The following is a 14,986-nucleotide window of genomic DNA, read 5'->3' on the forward strand; positions in this document are numbered from 1 at the left end:
GTGCCAAATGCCATGCATCATCAAAGGCACAATTCCCCCAAATACTTCCCCTATCTGTCCCACTATTCAGTTCATGAAACTCGTCATTATAAATTGTTCTTTGTCTCACGTCTACACTGCACCAATGCTCCATAGTTTGCGAACATCTGTAATGTCCTCGTAGCTTCGATGTGGTTCTGTCATATTATGACACCTCCTACTACGTCTCGTCCACTGCACAGTTTTCCAGTGAAGACCCACTGCAGTTCCTGAACGGCTCGACCGGGGTCACCCGAACCGTATTCACTTTTTCCGAGCAGATTTTCAACGGCGCCAGAATCTTACAAAATGCCGTCCTGAACTCTGCGTTGCGGTAGCAGTAGATGACGGGGTTGATAGCCGAGTTGGCGTATGCGGAGAACTCCAAGACTGTTTGTAGGATGAGGATGGTGTAAGAGTCCATGACGAGGAAAACCTCCAGGGAGAATTTCAGGGCCATGGGCATCCAGCAAGCTGCGAATCCGCCGAGGATGATGGCCGTGGTCTTGGTGGCCTTCATCTGGGCCCTGTGTTCCTGGACCGTCTGATGTTCCTCCAGGCGGTGAAGGGCCCGGCGCAGCGCGGCGATGCGGTTGGCCTGCTGCCGTGCCTTCCGGAAAATGTGGAAGTACATGAGCCCCATGGAGGCCAGGACGGTGGGGATGCCAAGAGCAAAGATGAGCATGAAGAACTTGACAGCGTGGGATGGCTCGTAGTCCACGGCACAGACGTCCGTCCCGGCCCCGGAACCGAAGTTCGGGATGGCACCCACCACTGCCCCAGCCACCCAGACGGCGATGATGATGTAGAGGTACCGTCTGGGTGTCATAGCGGTATGGTAGACTAAAGGCGTCATGATGGCCATGTAACGCTCAATGGTGATGGCGAGCAGCTGGAACATGGACACGGCGGAGAAAGTGAAAGCAGCGGTGAAGAACACCATCCGTGTGGCCGTGAAACAGGTGGTGTTGTTCTGGAGCAAGCGGCCGAGGATCGCCGTGGGAACCCCGATCAAGCCCGTCAGGAAATCCGCCACGGACAGGCTGACGATGAAGAAATTGCACCTCTTGCGGAGAGACTTCTCCTTGTAGACGGCGAGCAGCACCAGGGAGTTGCCTGACAAAATGGCCAGGATCAGGGGCGCGTAGACGCCGATGAAAGCCGCGATGAACTCGCTTGGGATCTGGAAGTGTTCCACGGTTCGGTTCACGTGGAGCGATGGTGATTCACCGGTCGCCATGTTGAGAGCAATCATGACACCAGCTGATGGCAGGGGAATGTTCACAGAAATCCAGCATGTTTATAATATTATCCACTTTGGGTTTGGGTTTTCAAGCAAACCATATCGACTGATTCGTAAACAAAAACCCGAGCAGCACCCGTAAAAGGAGTCTCACACCAACTGATGGTAGGAGGATATTCACTGTTATCCAGACACAGACGCGTTTCCAATAATTATCCATGCACCCATGAATTTGGCTTCCCAAGCAAATCTCATCGATAGATTCGTAACATCCCGAATGAGAAAGAATAGTTCGCCGGTCACATTATAAACCCAAGTCGCAGTATGGATGCAGCATCTTTTGCGAGGGTACTTCAGAAATCACTCGCCTTGCCTCGCAGCACACAACCCGAGCCAGTCCGGGGTATAAGCGACGCGGTGGAGAGCAGGTATCACCGTAAACCATGAGGGGGCGATCGTCCCGGGGGTATCTCAAAGTCCGATCCTGGTAATCAACCTTCGGGAAAGTCAAATACATTCAACGATCGCAACTCGAGTCAGGGGCCTCATGTCACGTCGCCTTAAACAAATAATGGTCGAGTTTTTCTGCAGTTGCATCGAGGACAGCGATAAAAAGACAGCATTTTTTCTTCGCATAAGTGGTTTTGAATTGCCACCGCTGAATCATGAATAAGGTGATTGCTTTTGAGGCGATTAAAGTCGGCTACAATTTCAGTCTCCATCGATCGACCAAAACAGCGAGAATTGTGACATGATCTCCGGACGGGCATTGTGGTTAGCTCAACTGCTGAAGAAAAATAATAGTGAGCAAATCCAGTCCAATGTACAACAAAAATCACCGTGAGTAATAGATTGATTCCATTCCTGGCAAAATTCACGCGAGAAAAACCAATAATTCCTAAGCATCGGAGATATACTAGACGACGCAGTTCCAAAGTCGCCCCAGTTACTCAATCACGCGAAGCAGGTGCGTCGCCGTGTTGATATAGCCAATTTTCTACCCCGTCAACCTGTTTCCGCCTTGACACCTCCGTTGCTCCGCTTCTTCATAAAACAGAGAGACCCCTTTCAACTAAGGCGCTGGACTCCTCTCTCGTTTCTTGTATGAAAAGGTCCATTTTTTTCAGAGTTTTACCGAGAAGAGACACGATTTCCCGTATCAATGACCTATTCGTACGTGTGTTCTCCCCACAAGTGTCATCCACGTGCACTGTGCGATATAAAGCGTGTCTGATGTTCCTAGGCACTCAAGCTGCCTCTGCCAATATTAACGCAATCACGATGATGTACGGATCTATAAGAGTGTCGTCCTATAGCGGCTAACGGCTGTTTCGTGCACTTGAAAACTGCTTGCAATACCCAATGGTTGGTTGATAACCGAAAATATGAAACAAAATATAATTAGATTTACTTCAACCGATCGATAATAATAGGTACAAGCTGTCGTTGCCATTTTTTTGGCATCTCGGTAATTTTACATGATGGCGATTGTATGGCGGGGGGGGGGGGGGTGATGGCGCATGCGCATCCATCATTTTGATCTCCTGTTTCATCATTTCAGCATTTTCAGATTTTCCCATGTTCGATGGGAACGTCTCATTTTACCGGCGTTTGGGCGAGATGTCAGGAAATTAATTTTGTCTCTTCCTGAACTCACATTTAGCAATGAGGACAACGAGCAACGGCCTGATTTTCGAACAACATAAAAAACAGACCCACAGTTTTTTTTTTAATAAAAAAACGTCGGAAATCAATACCATGTCAGCAGAGTATTGGAAAGTCACCATGGAAACCAGCCAATCATTAACATGTGGACCCAAACTTCATTGCTTTATATAACGATGACGTCGTTAGCCTTTGTTCTCGGTCGAGCAAAATTGTTCAGAAAATGCTCAATACTGTGAACTTTAAAAAGGTTGTCACGAGAAAGCGCGGGTTTTGATGGCAATATGTAAAATTTACCGAGATTTGTCATCAAATTAGTATGAGTGTCACTTAACTGGGTCGTGACGCATTCGATGTACATGCGTGACCGAATTCAAGACCTAGATACATAAACTAGCCGATAGATAGATCTACCGTATAGACCTTTATCGTGCTGAAACTATTTCAGTTATATTCCCTGTACTCTCCGCGCAATTCGGGCATGACACCCACGAAATAGAATTGAACTTTTAAATGAAACATCTAACGAAAACATTACCCAAAGATCAGTAACTGATATCTTCTTAATCAATGAGCCCAGGCACGGATCGGGGGGGGGGGGGGGTTAATCACCTTTGTCATTGTTTTGTTCATAGAAATTCCTTAAAAATAATGCGACACCCCCCCCCCCCCCCGCTCCTGCTCTGAGACCCAACAATATTATGCTGGTAATAATGTCCGCCTGTGTACAAAATATGGTTATAGCCAGGTTGGTTAGGGGGTATTTGTACAGTAGTCTACAATATGGGCTCCGTGCGCCAACAAAAGAGGGCGCCCTTTTACCTAGCAACGACGTCCCATGGGTGGGACATTTAGCTGGTTGACGCGCACCGTTCCTTGTGTGTGACGCACGTACACCAGGGGATTTGTACTATGTATACGTAGTACGGCCGCGCGTCGCGGCAAAATTGCAGTCAGGCAAGTGGCGTCGGTCGGGCATCCCCAATGGTCACCCCAACTGTACTTTCTTTGCCGGTGAGAGGGTACTTGTGAACGGAGCGGATAGTGTTACTTATTGTCGGATTTGAACATTGAAAGTGTGGTACGATATTGATTTTCGGAGGCCAAGTGTCCATCGAGAATTTTTTTGCTGATGAACCCCACCCCCTGCAAAAATTCCTGGATCCGCCCTTGGATCACCGCTCTTAATTCAAAAAAGCATAAAGAGCTGAGATTAGTAGATACATTTTTCAAGTTCAGCTACAGTTATCTTTCACAAATGAATTTCATATACGTTCATAGAAATTGTGAAATTAAATAAAACAATTATTAATTTCAACCAATTACTGAAAAAAAGAAGAGAGCAAAGGGAGTACGTATTCAAAGCCATTTAGTCGTTCATATTAAATACTTGTGGCATTTCCTTATACATTTTTTTCCTAATGTTAATAAAAAACAAAGATTTTTAAGTCGCAAGAGGTCGCTCTTCGGTTTCTCTGAAAAGCTGTAGGCATTGCTACGTGTTGATTTATTACTTGACTTCATGTAACCATTATTTCTGGAGGTATGTATTGTATATCCAACTGCGTTGCAGGAGTAACAATGAAAGTATGTACAAAAATAATCAATACAATTACACTAATTTTAAATATAATTTGCCCAAAATAAAAGTAATCCGTCGGCTTGGTACAAAACAAATTGACCACGACATATGAAAACAGAATTATTAGGCCTATGTTTGCATAAGCCACTCTTGTGTTCGATGCAAACACAACATTGGACTCTGACCCGCCGCAGTATAGTCATAATCCACACAGTTGCAAATTGGGTTGTCAACACTGGCGCCATTTTAAATCAACCACACTATAGTCTGCCTTTCCTGTTTTTGTTTTACCATTACTTTGAAAGATGCTACACGAGCTACCGTGAACGAAAACTGGAAAACGGGTTCTGTGACAGGCGCTTGAGTAGTCCACGGATGGACAACCCACTCAGAAGATGACGTTCACGGAAGAGTGCAGACCATGCATGATACACTGTCGATGAGTACAGCACAGCAAAGTAAGCATTCTAGCAGTGCAAGGTCTCCTCGTTCTGAAACCACGCGTTTATATTGTACTTCCGAGTTCATCTTCATTCACAAATTCCAAACCTGTACTTCCGTATATTCTCTTCCATATTTACCTATGAATCATGACCTGTTTCGTACCTCCATGCATAATCCTGTAAAAAAGGTCAGGAATACGGCCACTTTGATAGAACGTCACTGTGTAGAAATCAATCCAATCATGCATCCACTGAAAACCTTCGAACAACTAATTCTGCCAATATCTTGAGCAAATATTTGCCGAGAACTGATTTTTCTGTCGACTACTCTTCAAAGAACCCCGGGCCTAGGACTGAGTTTTTTTTTTTTATTGGGGGGGGGGGGGGAGGGGGGATTATGTACTTCACTGAACGACGTGCACAACATGATTTTCACCGAGAAATGTTAAAAGCCGTAGGATTTCAATGTATAGTTAAACCTAGCGTATGAGCTAACTCCACGGTTTTCTTTCCATCAAAATGCAATTATTTATACATTATTAATTTTAAGTAGAGCTTTAACTTAATAGCTTTCGTAAACTAATGGCTTCGGTCAAAAAAGTATTTTCACCCAGGGGCGGATCTAGCTCTCATGAAACGGGGGGGGATTGATATGAAGAGAGGGGGGCTGAGTGAAGGAGTGCTAGGACAGTCTGTGTGCATGCCGAAATCTTCGATACTTTCTCATAGCTGCACTCTAAGGAAATTTGAGAATAAGTTTAGGAACTTTAGCATTCCATATATTATTGTCGGCCCCATTTTACTATAGTATCATTCATAAGTCAGCGGCTGAACCGGGGGGGGGGGGGGCAACAACAACAACCCAACTTCCCCCAGATCCGCCTCTGTCATCCAAGAATCTCCAAAAATACGATAGTGACACTTGTTTTATTAGAACCGAATGTTTTTTTGTACCTGTACGTTTCAGATCAAGATTGGTCCAAAATGATCAAAGGTGCCAAGCGGGGTTTCTTCGTGCTTGGGGTGTGCGTCCTTGCACTTGCCACGGTATATCAGGTTCACGTGGTTAACCCCTTCAGCAGGTAGGTATTGCATATTTCAGAATTGCATCCCCTCTCACAAAAGACAAAAAAAGACAAAAGAACGATCAAAATATGTATTAACCCTCACTGACCTTAAACCTTGAGTAATTTCCCTATGAAATTCCACTTTCATTAAGTAAAAGGCCTGACCTTCTCCGGCACAATGGTGGTTTGTAATCTGAGGCCAAAAAAGGTGTTGTGACATTAATGTAACGTTTATAGAGGGCGCTATGGTAGTTTTACGTGGTACCTAAGCGACACTACATACATCACACACTTTTATAAAACCCACACAGTTTGCAAATCAACAACAGCAATCAACAACGTTATTGTATGACTTATTTGCTGCTTGGGATTGGTTCTCTGCGGAAATTTGTACAGCTTGCTCTTTCGATCAATTGAAGGTGTAGGTTCGTCTAGAAATTGCAAAAATTAGTGTTTCAGATTGTTTACTAATCACCAACCTATATGATAACTTAAAATGTAATTACGTAAAATGTTGAAGAAATAACCCCGATTGTACTCCCTTTAATATTTTAACTGTTTCTTACAAACGGTACTTTATCTATATAGACAAAGGTGCTGATTTTCGTTGCCGCTTCTTGGGACTCCATAACCCTGATATATACATATTGACGTCACGCTTTGTTTACATGTGCGCTGCATATGAGCCAGATGGGGACGAGAGCCACCAAACTCCCATAAGAAAGCGCCGATGTAAACAGAGCGTGAAGCCATTACGTTATTATGAGCATGATATAACAATGCAAATTGCCCATTACTTTCATCTCATAGTCACGAGGCAGGCCAGCGGGTCACCTACAAGCTAGGAGGTGGCCAGGCCAAAATTAAGCAGATCATAGAGAGAGACAAGTTACGACAGGCAGAGGAGAGCGAGGAGGAGCGGGACCTGGACGCCGAGAGACGCTGGGGAATAGGAGACAAGGACGAACACAGACTTGAACTGGCAGTAAAGAAGTAAGTGGAATTTGGTTTGTTTCACGGGTGTCGCCTAAACATATTGGCTTACAGCCACTCAAGGAGCGTGCTACACACTAGAAAGAAAAAAGAATGTAAAAAAAAATCGAGGTGACCGCCCACGTGACGGGCTCTCGACCAATAGGAATGGGTAAACTGTATTAGCTATTTATGAATAGTGCATAAATAGCATAAATAGGAGACAATCAAAATAGATAAACGATCTAATATTAATACCACACAATGGTTGGCCTCCATTGTCTGCTGCCACCAAGCGACGATAAATGTCCACCATAGACGGTTTACGTAAGCGGGACGTTGGCCTTTTACCGCTATTTTGCTGAGAGTATTTTTCTTGTCTGGTTGAAGCCCAAGCGCAGCGTTTTGTTTCCAAAACTCTCAAAATAAAGGCAGTTATGTACTGAGATGATTTTGCAGAAATGGTCAAGATTTTGTTGTCTAAATATTCACTCTGCTACTACCAAAGTTTTGTACAGAAAAAGATAAGACGTGCACTGTAAAAACGGTGCTTAGGATTTAAACACATTTCTAAACATTTATTCTGTACCCACTTTTTCCACACGTTCAGCATCATGACATGTTTAGATGTCCTTTTTCTGTGACACGCATTATCCGTTTGACATGTTCAATGAATAATATGTTTAGCATTTAAACACCTTCCTAAGCGCATTTAGATATACAATCCTAAGCACATGTCCAAAACGTAAACACGTTTAGTTTCACAACGTTAAAAAGTGGTAAGTGTTTAGAATAGAAACACATTCCTAAACGTTTTAAACTCTAAACACGTTCTGATGTGTTTAAATGCTAAACACTGTTTTTACATTGTGGACTATATAAGGCAGCGTCAGAATCACTCGGCTACGACTGGCAATAGCGCACGAGTCTATGGGAAATGGTTGCGCCGCCGCGCTTGTCAGTAGCTTACATAGGTGAAAATGTGATGTACAGAAGCCCAGTTTCACGCAAAGCATTGTGGGAAACAAGATGGCGCAGCAAGAACCCACACATATGACTGACCCAGTAAGCCCCGCCCACTGCGCACTGGGCAAATTAACACGTGCAGCTCTCCAATGCCACACTGCATTTTCCTACCGCGCGCATCATACGCCCGTGCACGCATGTCGGACTTTTGTGCACGCACGTCGGACATAAATCACGGCTGTGATTGGTCAGAACACCATGGGGCGGTGCTTACTGGATCGGTCCTTTGGGAACGAGGTTGGCTGATGCCTCGTCTCGATCATTCTGACTCTTACCCCAGACAGGTCAACGCCAAAGTCATCACGCTTAAAGACCTGCCAATCACAGACAAGGTCAACTGGAGAGAGTACGAGAAGAATATCACCGAGTGGACGTGGAGACCAAGTCACACAAACATCACAAGATTTAGGTTGGTTTAAGGTTCAGTACAAATAATGGTTTTTAACCGAATTTGCTCTCGTAAAGTTCCTAGCAGCCGATTTTTCATAGAGCTGCAGAAAGTTTCCTAAGCAACTGAAATTTGCTAAGCACGAATAATATTTTAATCAAAATAACAGGTACCTGCCGAAACGTCATGCAATGTGCTGATAGACTGGTTGTTAATATGTCACAGCTGATTTTTGTGGCTTGTGCATGGATTGCAAAACAATATTTTTCTGCTTAGAAACTTAACGAATATTTGGCCCGTCCTTTATAGGCAGATGATCATTAAGAAAAATGATGGCACAATAAAACAGTCAGTGGCGATGTGACTGTGAACATGGGTTGCATACTGAGTTGAATGATTATGGGATAACGGAGCTTAGAATTCCTATTATACAGATACAACCTGCAGTGTTTGCACGGCGCTAGATTCCCTAAACGCCGCTTAAAGCGGCCACAACAAACCGCCCAGTTGAGTACTACTGGCGGAGTTCCTCCTGGACCTTGTATTCTCATTTGACCTTTTGGTCCCAGCAGATTTCTCTTAATTGTCGCATTCTGGATAAGTAAATATTATTCCTCGTCAAACGATTATTATTTCCCACCGTCAGAAAGGAACTGAGAGCGGCCAACATTGACGTCCAAGGGCGCTTCGTGACGTCCAATGCGACGCGCAAAGCCGGCAGCAAGATTACCACTTACCTGTCCCGAAACAATGTCACGCTTACCAGCCCGTTCACCAGGTATCAACCCAAGGTACAAAAATCTGCTCGAAAAATCACATACGTCTGAGATATTACATACATGTATTGCTATTATTGGCCCAAACCGAAAATAAACAAGCGACATAAAGATATTGCTTTCATGCAAATACACATTTCAATATGCATGACGTCATCTTAGTAACAGTTTTAGCATTATTGTGTGGTACAAAAATATACCCGATAATTTCCAGACGACATACCCGATAATTCTGACACAGGTTAACCATCCTTTTTCATCATTTTATTGCGATTTCAATCGTGTTTGATTACCTTTTCAGCAACATTCAGTGTTATTTCAGTATATTCATAAGTGCAGTAGCCACGTCGTCTGAACTGTTTTCCCTCCATTTTAATTGTCTATAGGTGTCGCCCTTCGATGGCAAAGCCTTCAAGAAATGCAGCGTGGTTGGCAACAGTGGCCTGCTGATTAACAGTGCGTGCGGCCGCGAAATCGATGTTGCCGACTACGTCTTCAGGTAAAACATGGTTTGCACGATAGTTGGGCTCCTCCTCAAATTTGAGGACCCCCAAAAAAATCCAGGCTGGAATTTATTTCGACAACAGCTTCTTTTTTTAGCTGTACATGCACGAACTTTTTCTTTCAAATTGGGGCGCAAATTATACAGGTCGAGTAAAAAAAACCGAAACCCAAATGTCGGGACTACTGTTTTAGTGAAGCTCTGCCTTTACCACTTTCAAAATCTAGGATATAAACGCCCAATTCATAAGCTTTATTTTAGTATAAGAATCATTCAAATCACTTGTTTACTTTTCAAGTTACGGAGTTTTAACTGAAAGAACACTGAACTTTTTTTGTGATCCGTGGACAGAACCTTAAAACGGTGGTTGTGTTTAAAATTTCGTAACTTAAAAAGTACACAAGTGATTTGAATGATTCTTGTACTAAAAGAAAGCTTATGAATTGGGCTTTTATACCCTAGAATTTGAAAGTGCTACATGCAGCACGTCACTAAAACAAAGGTCCCGACATTTGGGTTTCGTTTTTTTTTCACTCCTGTAGTTGCCCAGTTTCTGACATCCCGTTTCATTAATTTTAATACACTATACCGTTTCCCTTCAACCCAGTCTGGAGCCTTTCCATTGTTTCTTTTTTTTCAGGATAAATGTACCCGAGATGGACCCATACATTCAGGACGTTGGGTACAAGACCGATTTCACCACTCTCAATCCAAGCATTTTCAAGCGAAAGTGAGTGACTCTGATTTGTAATACCAAGTATGAGGGCAGACTGATTTAAGAATTGGGGATTTTTAAATTTTATTTACTTTGCCCTCTCCATATACTGCCATACACTAAACAGATAATTGGCTACATATTTCACCCGAAAATTGAATGAAATCACCTCAGTTGTTGGGTACTTCATGAAAAGATTTGCCACACCATTTTGGAGGAACTGGCAAATTGTGTATATGTAAATTGATTTTTGTTATAAGATGGAATTATTTGCGTCGGGGTGATATAAATCAAATTAGGTTTTGCCCTTCACCGACGTTCAAACACTGTATACTCAGTATGTTACATCCCGAGTGAAAGATTGGAAAAATCACTCAGATGGGACTCGAACCCATGACCTTCTGCTTTCTGATGATAAGACATCTGCACTAGAAAGCAGGAGGTCGTGGGTTCGAGTCCCACCCGAGTGATTTTTTCCATCTTTCACTCGGGAGGTAACACCCTGAGTATACAGTGTTTGATCGTCGGTGAAGGGCAAAACCTAATTTGATTTTTTGTCACAAAAGTTGGGCGAAAAGATCAGGAAATAATAGTTGTAGATGGATTGAGAGAACACATAGAATTCAATTTAAGATGCACTCTCATATCTACCAATGTGGGATCACAGAGTCTGCACAGACCGACGAACTACATCATCACGTGTTCAGAGCGGTCCAATCACCGTGAACATATCACCATAGTTACTAGAGGGTATCGTGTTTTGGCATCTTCACATACGGGTGAAATAAACAGAAAGTACTCCACACTTGTATTTGACAATTGATTTTGGTATTGGTATAAAAAACTCGGGATCGACAAAAGCTCTGTAAAGTGAGACTGGAATTATGAATTTTCACCTTGGTTTTAAAAATCTGGGCTTCACTCTTTTTGCCTTTGCATCCAGGTATAATTATTTCGCCAGCACACGTCTGACCGACAAATTCAACCAAGACATATCACAGTTCCAGGGCTTGCTGATGTTTCCATGTTTCAGCGACGCGGCCTGGGTGCCCATATGCACCCGGGCCCTGCAGCGATTGACGCCTAAGCAGTCCCTCAGCATCGCCTTCGGAGATCCGGACCAGTTTTCCCTGATCCGGGATTATTGGGTGACAAAGGGACTACAGAAGTATCCTTCCACTGGTGAGTATACTGGAAATGGTCGCTGGTTTGAAAGGAGGGGAAAGTTCCACTAGGCCAACCTTATCAAACATTATCTGTTTTTTTTTCTTGGTCAAGGTTTGTATCTAGCCACAGCCGCTATTGCTTTGTGCGAGGAGGTGCATCTGTACGGCTTTTGGCCCTTCGTGGATTCCTCCATGGCCCACGTCACCACGCACCCGGTCAAGTACCACTACTTCGACAACACGCACATGGTGCGGACCCACGACATGCAGGCCGAGTTCGAGCTGCTGACCCGCCTGCACCAAGTCGGCGTGCTGCGGCTGCACATTCAGGCCTGCTCACCGGAACGGGCCGGGTTGGGAACAGGTGACGGGGACATCGTGAATGGAATGAATCGCGAGCCCGTCGACAAGCCGCAGAAGAGGATCGTCATTGAGAAACTCTGGGACAATGTTTGAGCCCCAAAAGAGAGGAAAAGCAATCCTCTCTGCCCAAAAGTGCCTTTTTAAATTGCATTATGCCCTCACGGATGGCCTGTTAACTTCCAAGGCGACCAATTTAATAAGCTTCGAGGATAGACACTAACATCTATCCTCGTTTTAAATACAAACTTGTTCAAAACGTGATTTGAATTCTTGTTTGTAAATTTTTTGAATCGTCGTCTTAAAAAAACCGAACTGTTTTGTAGATGCTTGTATGTGGTATCATACCTTTTACTGCTTATGATCCACAGTCCTGGTGCCATAGAGTATTAACGACTGACTCGTCAAACATTTACAGTAATACTGTGGACACGCTATTAGTGGTAAGACCTCATACATATACCTAAAACATACAACTTAGCTTTACTGCTAATCAAACGGATTCCGTCATTTTGTAAAAACGGAGATCTGGAGTTAAGCCGATTCACCGCAGTAAAAACGTAGCAAACGGCATTGCAGAACTTTTCTAGAATGTAGGACTTTACTTCAAATCTCCAATCAATGTATGTTCTTCAATAATTCTTTTGAGGAATTTACTAATAACATGTACATACAGATCGTAATTTATGAAATCTTCCCAATTAAAAAAAACCCAGGGCAGTATACCCTATTATGTATGCGATAATACTTGAGTTTGCAGGCTGTGGTTGATTTGAAATTAGTATAATTAGATTTGAAATTAGATTTGAAAATGCGTATAGGGCTCTCTCATTGACCCACGTGACCCGGTCTACATCCGGGCACGGAAAGTCAGCATCGCCATTGTAGTAGGCAAATATCATATAGCGCCGTGCAGAGTTGGTAAAGTAGGCAAGCCTTTAACGCTGTGATAAATGGCAAAAACTGTGACGAAAAACGCAGAGCCAACACCCTGGACTTGGTCGGCACGATTTATGACAATTGCACACGGCACAATTGCCATTTGGTAAAGAATTTTACGATGCACGGCATGGTTGCTAACCGAACGCGTGCCTACCGTAATGGTGGCCGATCTTGGGCAAAAGTCATGGTCATACGACCGGACCCTATTGTAGATAATAGGCGGATGATACTCCGCTTAGTTTTGGGCAAGTTGCAGTTTTTATACATGGGAGGTTGGTTGTTAATACTGTCATTGCTTCGAAAGCATCGCTCCATGGAGTACATGCATGTCACGAACATCTTCGGTTAGAGCCTGCTCGATCGAAACATTTTCAAGAATATAATGATGACTGATGGACACACAATAGGCAATCAGTATGGGTAAGGTTGGTATGGAAACTGAACAAAGCATTAAGGCAACCAGCCCCCCCCCCCAAAAAAGTGAATACACAGCATTCGAATTTCTTAGGAGCTACCGTCTCGCGTCTACTACGTGGGAACACACTGATGATGAACGCAGCCATACCTATGGGTGCCGTGTTTTCAAACCTACGGCCTTCATCAGAGCGTATTGAAAATTACACAGCCATTGGCAGTTATTGCTCATCGAATGCGGTGTGTGGTCTACTTATAGATTCGTGCCATTTGAAAAGTCACAGGCGTTGTTGACGAGGCTTTTATTTCAAAAGCTGCATTAACGATCGGCTGTTTTATTTCTCTTCGCAAAACTTGAAACTTTATTACGAGATCGTTCAACGTTAACACGTGCGGATTCAGGTTGCACGATGAAGCTGATTCGATGGAGTGGTTTTATCATTTGCGCGTGTTTCTACGCCGAGGCCTGCCAACCCGGCCAGGAGAGATTCGGGGGATCTTGCTATCAACTCCTGACCGAGGAAATGACGTGGGACCAGGGTGATGCTGCCTGCTCGGAGATGGGCGCTGCTTTGGCCGTTCCTGACTCCTTGGAGGAACATCAGTTCATCTGGGAGATGTTCACCGGGAACGTTAGTGCGGGGAATCTATGGGTCGGATGTAATGACAGGGAGGAGGAAGGCAAGTGGATGCAGTCTAGTGGGGGAGGAGAATGCAACTTCTTCAAATGGGCACCAGGAGAACCGCGTGGTAATAGCGATTGTATGCACCTGTGGCGTAAAAAAAAAGGTCTCATGGATAACCACTACTGCAGCTCGCCGATGTCCGTCATCTGCGAGATTCCACCGCTTGCCGTGCCCACGATGTCCTGCCTGCAACGCTACGCCGACGCCCGCTCCTCATCACACTGCCTCACCAGTCACGTCATCAAGGAGTTCTCGGCAAAGGGTGTCATCGCGTGCGGCTCGGCGTGCCGGGATGATCCTCGATGCCGCTCCTTCAATCTGCGACGAGGCAGCCCCGGAGAGTTGATTTGTCAGTTGAATAACATCGCCCGTAATGAAGCCGACGTGAAGAACATACGGCTGGACAACGGCTGCAAACATTTTGAATTCTAAATGTTAAGCGTATGACAGCCACTCAACACAAAGTTGTGGCGAAGGTATAATCATTCGATGTACATTAAATCACAGTATGAACGTTATGATATTTTTGCACGGAGACATCAAGCAAGTACTTCTCTTTACGAAGGTGAAGCATCCTGAAACTCGAGAAAAGACAACATTTTGATTCCTTCAATCAAGCAGGGGAATGGTCTGCATTCAGGAAATGACACTCAATTGCTTCAACCTCCGTTGTAGTTCTGTGGGCATTTTCAACCACAATGGCTTGGTTTAAACAGCACTCAAAAGCATAAAATCCTGTTTGTGTCCCGTGGTTTCTATAAACCCAGCCTTTCCCCGTTTTATCGAATTTCCATGGTCTGGCAAGTTTTAGTATTTTTGGTCATCCCCCACTAGTGGCACGGATTTACGCAAGTGCTCACTCCACAACACGAAACTCAACAGGCACAACAAAATTGGATCGATATGACCTTTTCCTAGCTATCTAATGGCTAATAGGCACGCAATAGCCAAAGAGTTGTCTATGCGCCTAGCAGTAGCGAATCAACGTGGTTACGGTTGCCAAAGAAACCAAAGAATCACA

At 44.2% G+C, this 14,986-nt stretch overlaps 3 protein-coding genes across 3 annotated transcripts; 2 read left to right on the forward strand and 1 right to left on the reverse strand.

The window, feature by feature from the left end:
- On the reverse strand, positions 1-2,461 carry LOC119737126 (adenosine receptor A1-like). The gene has a single exon (XM_038211230.1). It carries the CDS (start codon positions 1,271-1,273, stop codon positions 200-202), a length of 1,074 nt encoding a protein of 357 aa, XP_038067158.1. The 5' UTR covers positions 1,274-2,461; the 3' UTR covers positions 1-199.
- Positions 2,462-4,690: 2,229 nt separating this feature from the next.
- Positions 4,691-12,176, forward strand: LOC119738167 (alpha-2,8-sialyltransferase 8B-like). Its single transcript, XM_038212918.1, has 9 exons — positions 4,691-4,966; positions 5,919-6,033; positions 6,829-7,011; positions 8,297-8,425; positions 9,051-9,195; positions 9,567-9,679; positions 10,323-10,412; positions 11,341-11,579; positions 11,676-12,176. The coding sequence occupies exons 1-9, from the start codon at positions 4,930-4,932 to the stop codon at positions 12,017-12,019; spliced, it is 1,395 nt and encodes a 464-aa protein (XP_038068846.1). The 5' UTR covers positions 4,691-4,929; the 3' UTR covers positions 12,020-12,176.
- Positions 12,177-13,689: 1,513 nt separating this feature from the next.
- Positions 13,690-14,397, forward strand: LOC119736602 (macrophage mannose receptor 1-like). The gene has a single exon (XM_038210618.1). The coding sequence runs from the start codon at positions 13,690-13,692 to the stop codon at positions 14,395-14,397; it is 708 nt and encodes a 235-aa protein (XP_038066546.1).
- The last annotated feature ends 589 nt before the right edge of the window (positions 14,398-14,986 follow it).

The sequence above is a fragment of the Patiria miniata genome, unplaced genomic scaffold (genome assembly GCF_015706575.1).
Source record: "Patiria miniata isolate m_02_andy unplaced genomic scaffold, ASM1570657v1 HiC_scaffold_3, whole genome shotgun sequence".
Lineage (NCBI taxonomy): Eukaryota > Metazoa > Echinodermata > Asteroidea > Valvatida > Asterinidae > Patiria > Patiria miniata.